This window comes from Nyctereutes procyonoides, unplaced genomic scaffold (genome assembly GCF_905146905.1).
Source record: "Nyctereutes procyonoides isolate TBG_1078 unplaced genomic scaffold, NYPRO_anot_genome, whole genome shotgun sequence".
NCBI lineage: Eukaryota > Metazoa > Chordata > Mammalia > Carnivora > Canidae > Nyctereutes > Nyctereutes procyonoides.
The window spans coordinates 55,969,135-55,973,731 of record NW_026575125.1 but is presented as its reverse complement, the minus strand read 5'-3'; the positions used below and the strand labels follow the sequence as shown (position 1 = coordinate 55,973,731).

The 4,597-nt window shown below is 38.8% G+C and overlaps 1 protein-coding gene across 1 annotated transcript; it reads left to right on the top strand.

The window, feature by feature from the left end:
- The first annotated feature begins 1,975 nt into the window (after nt 1-1,975).
- Nucleotides 1,976-4,396, top strand: NAP1L2 (nucleosome assembly protein 1 like 2). The gene has a single exon (XM_055338594.1). It carries the CDS (start codon nt 2,244-2,246, stop codon nt 3,627-3,629), a length of 1,386 nt encoding a protein of 461 aa, XP_055194569.1. The 5' UTR covers nt 1,976-2,243; the 3' UTR covers nt 3,630-4,396.
- Nucleotides 4,397-4,597: the final 201 nt, after the last annotated feature.

Genomic DNA, 4,597 nt, shown 5'->3' with positions numbered 1-4,597 from the left:
ACACAAGCCTACAAATTATATGATTCAATTTCTATGAAATATTTAGAAAAGGTAGTTATAAAGACAGAATGTAAATTAACAGTTACCTATGATGGGAGTGGAACATTAGAAAGTATAGTGGGGATTAACAGTAAATATTTATGAAATATAATATTGGAATGATGAACATGTTCTAAAACTGATCCATGGCAGTGGCTGTACAATTTGGTAAATTTAAGAAATCATTGAATTATTCACTTGAAAAGGGTGAGTTACATGATATACAAAATATGACCCCATGGAGTTATTTTAAAAATAAATAATGTTGACATAAATATTATTGTACATGTCTTTAAAAACAAAACTATTTTAGTTATTTATTTGGCAGAGAGAGCACAAGCAGGGGGACTGGCAGAGGGAGAAGCAGACTTCTTGCCAAGCAGGGAGCCCGTTGCAGAGCCTGATCCCAGGATCCTGGGATCACGCCCTGAGCCAAAGGCAGATGCTCAACCACTGAGCCACCCAGGTGTCCCAGGAGTTCTATTATTATTTTTTTTATTCAAGTTGGATTTGCCAACATATAGTATAACACCCAGTGCTCATCCCATCAAGTGCCCTCCTCAGTGCCCAGCACCTAGTTACCCCATCCTCCCACCCACCTCCCCTTCTGCAACCCTTTGTTTCCCAGAGTTAGGAGTCTCTCATGGTTTATCTCCCTCTCTAATTTTTCCCACTCAGTTCCCCTCCTTTCCCTTATAATTCCTTTCACTATTTCTTATATTCTCTGTATGCGTGAAATCATATGATTGTCCTTCTCCGATTGACTTACTTCACTCAGCATAATACCCTTCCAGTTCCATCCACGTTGAAGCAAATGGTGGGTATTCGTCGTTTCTAATGGCTGAGTAATATTCCATTGTATATATATATATACCATATCTTCTTTATCCATACATCTGTCAAAGGACATCGAGGCTCCTTCCACAGTTTGGCTATTGTGGAAATTGCTGCTAGGAACATTGGGGTACAGGTGTCCCGGCGTTACACTACATCTGTATCTGTGGGGTAAATACCCAGTAGTGCAATTGCTGGGTCATAGGGTAGCTCTATCTTTAACTCTTTGAGGAACCTCCACACTTGTTTTCCAGAGTGGCTGTACCACTTTGCATTCCCACCAACAGTGCAAGAGGGTTGCCCTTTCTCCACATCTTCTCCAACATTTGTTGTTTCCTGTCTTGTTAATTTTCACCATTGTCACTGGTGTGAGGCAGTATCTCATTGTGGTTTTGATTTGTATTTCCCTGATGGCAAGTCATGTGGAGCATTTTCTCATGTGCTTGTTGGCCATGTGTATGTCTTCTTTGGTGAAATTTCTGTTCATGTCTTCTGCCCATTTCACGATTGGATTTTTTTTGTTTCTTAGGTGTTGAGTTTACAAAATATAGAATATTTAAATCACTGGCATTTACACCATCATAAGACCAAGATTGCTAATTTTTAAAGTGTTTTCCCTTGTAGCCTCTCCTTATAAATCTCCCCCTTCCAGAACCTGGGGCTAAAATCAAAGGGACAGATTTAGGATGGGTGGATGCTTTGTCCTTTAGCTTTGTCTGACATTTTACTATTTTTTTTTAGCTTTTTTTGAAATTATAATACCAGTTACAATTTGAGAGAATAAACAAAATTTGGGTTTCTGAAAACTCGGGAGGGAGTTAGAAGATAAGTGAGACGTGGATGAATCAGCTATATTAGAAAACCTGGGAAGGTGAGCTGAGTTGGAAACTTGATAGATCTAATAATTTATTGGCTCAGGATTTGTCAATCACCCAGCTCAGCAAATGAGATTAGAGCAGAGTCATAGGAGAGGGAGGCAGTGACGCAGCAAACTATTTGCATCAAGAAAATCTAGTCAAAAGACCTCTGTGTAATCATATTGCGGCACCGGTTTTTCTTGCAGCAGCTGCTGCTTGCGAAGGAGGTCCGCCCAACTGCAGCTCTCTGCCGTCTCTGGCTCGCTCCTGCGAGACTGGCCTCGCCACTCTCTGCACCCAAGCCCATCCTACCGTTGCCTCTGTCCACTTCTCAGAGCATTCATCCCCGCAGCAGCCTCCACCGTTATTCCCGCAGCCCAGCCAGCCACTACTGCTCGCTCCACCTCTGCCCCAGCCACCACCGCTTCTGCTATTCCGGTGAGTCTTTCCCTGCGGAGGTCAGGTCTCCTTATCTTGGCGGTAGCCACCTTACGCGTTACGGTCCTTTGAAAAATGGCCGAGTCAGCCGACCACAAGAAACTGTTAGAATTTAGTCAAGAAGAGGCTGATAATAAGGTAATTATGGAGGGACCCGGGGAACAGCTGGAGCGGAGTGAAGATGTCGCAGCTGGGCCTGGAGATGATAAGGAGCGCGGTGAAGAAGCCGCCGTTGGGCCTGGGAAAGAAGGGGGAAAAGGAGAAGATGCTGCTGCTGGGTCCGGGGAAGGTGGGGTAAAAGATGAAGATATTGATGAGGATTCAGATCGTCCAAAAGGACTTATTGGTTATCTTTTAGATACAGACTTTGTTGAAAGTTTACATTTGAAAGTTAAGTACCGTGTGTTAGCCCTCAAAAAGCTTCAAACTAGAGTGGCCAATCTAGAATCCAAATTTATGAGGGAATTTCATGGCATTGAAAGAAAGTTTGCTGAAATGTATCAACCGTTATTGGAAAAAAGACGTCAGATTATAAATGCAATCTATGAACCTACAAAAGAGGAATGTGAATATAAATCAGACTCAGAGGACTATGATGATGAGATGTATGATGAGGAAGAGATGTATGGTAATGAGGAGGGTCTGGTGCATGAGTATATGGATGAGGAGGATGGTTATGAGGGAGATTATTATGATTATGCTGTTGAGGAAGATGATGACGATGATGATGAGGATGATAATGATGATGACATTGAGGCTACTGGAAAAGAGAATAAAGAACAGGATCCTAAAGGAATTCCTGATTTTTGGCTGACTGTCTTAAAAAATGTTGACACACTCACTCCTTTGATTAAGAAATATGATGAGCCTATTCTGAAGCTCCTGACAGATATTAAAGTGAAACTTTCAGGACCTGGTGAGCCTCTCAGTTTCACACTAGAATTTCACTTCAAGCCCAATGAATATTTCAAAAATGAGATGTTAACAAAGACTTATGTGCTGAAGTCAAGGCTGGCATATTATGATCCCCATCCCTATAGGGGAACTGCAATTGAGTATTGCACAGGCTGTGAGATAGATTGGAATGAAGGAAAGAATGTCACTTTGAAAACCATCAGGAAGAAGCAGAAGCATCGGATTTGGGGAACAATACGAATTGTAACTGAAGATTTTCCCAAGGATTCATTCTTCAATTTCTTTACTCCTCAGGGAATCAGCTCAAATGGAAAAGATGGAAATGATGATTTTTTACTTGGTCACAATTTACGTACTTATATAATTCCAAGATCAGTGTTGTTTTTCTCAGGTGATGCCCTTGAGTCTCAGCAGGAGGGGGTAGTTAGGGAAGTTAATGATGCAATTTATGACAAAATTATTTATGATAATTGGATGGCTGCAATTGAGGAGGTTAAAGCCTGTTGCAAAAATCTTGAGACAATAGTAGAAGACATTGATCGCTAACAGCAAAGTATACTTGGCCCTAACATTTACTGCCTTAGATCTTTACTCAATATATATAAGTTAATTATATTCTCGTGTTCTGAATTTTTTCTTGCAGTGCCAGTTAAAACATAGGTCTCAGAAGTATAGGAGAAATTTAAATACTAATTCATTTGGTCTTGCATTTTAGTAGTAGAATGCTTTCAAGAAATGTAAACTGTGGTAGATGATTTAAAATATTAGTATAGTGTTGTGTAGTTTAAATCCTTCTAAAGTCCTTATATCATGTAGCTATTAATCTGTGGCTGTGAGTATTAGCGGAACTGCTAAATGAGATCAACATTTATTTGAAAAGAAAGTCTTGGAGAACCAACCCAAGGTATTCTGCTGTTGCTGTTGTTTGTTTTTATATTTGTTTTCTTAGTCCTTAATCTAGTGGGTTTAATGCTGTTGTACCTGCTTCATTTTGCAATAAAAATACAGTAGATTTAAAACTTGAATGCTTAAGAAACCTGCATATAGTTAAGAATTTCAGGCAAAACCACATTTATTGTTAATAATAGCTGGTCCATAGGCTCTTGTATTTTATGTGACCATAATAAATAATATAACTTAGTTATATTGAGGTTATTGTTTATTAGTGGTTAATCACATTACTTTCAAGAGATTGCCACATATTATTCTGTGTAATTATGTAAACTGTATTAAGAGTGTATTTCTCTTCCTATAGTACACTTAATCATTCATTGGAAGTAATCATGTTACCATTTTGAAGTTTTTTCATGTTCTTTCACTGCAAAATAAAATAAATAAAAATTTCAGAGTGTTTCCTGTTTTGAAACTGATCTTTTTTCTCATTATGTTCATTGGAAAACATTTGGAAAATACTAAAAAATATATTAATTAAACCAAAATCCATATACCCACTCCCCAAAGATAAGTATTGTTAATGTCTTGATTTATTTTCTGTTACTTTTCTATGTGTTTAA

Excerpts from the sequence above, each read along its gene's own strand:
- NAP1L2 (XM_055338594.1), top strand. The coding sequence starts at position 2,244 with ATGGCCGAGTCAGCCGACCACAAGAAACTGTTAGAATTTAGTCAAGAA.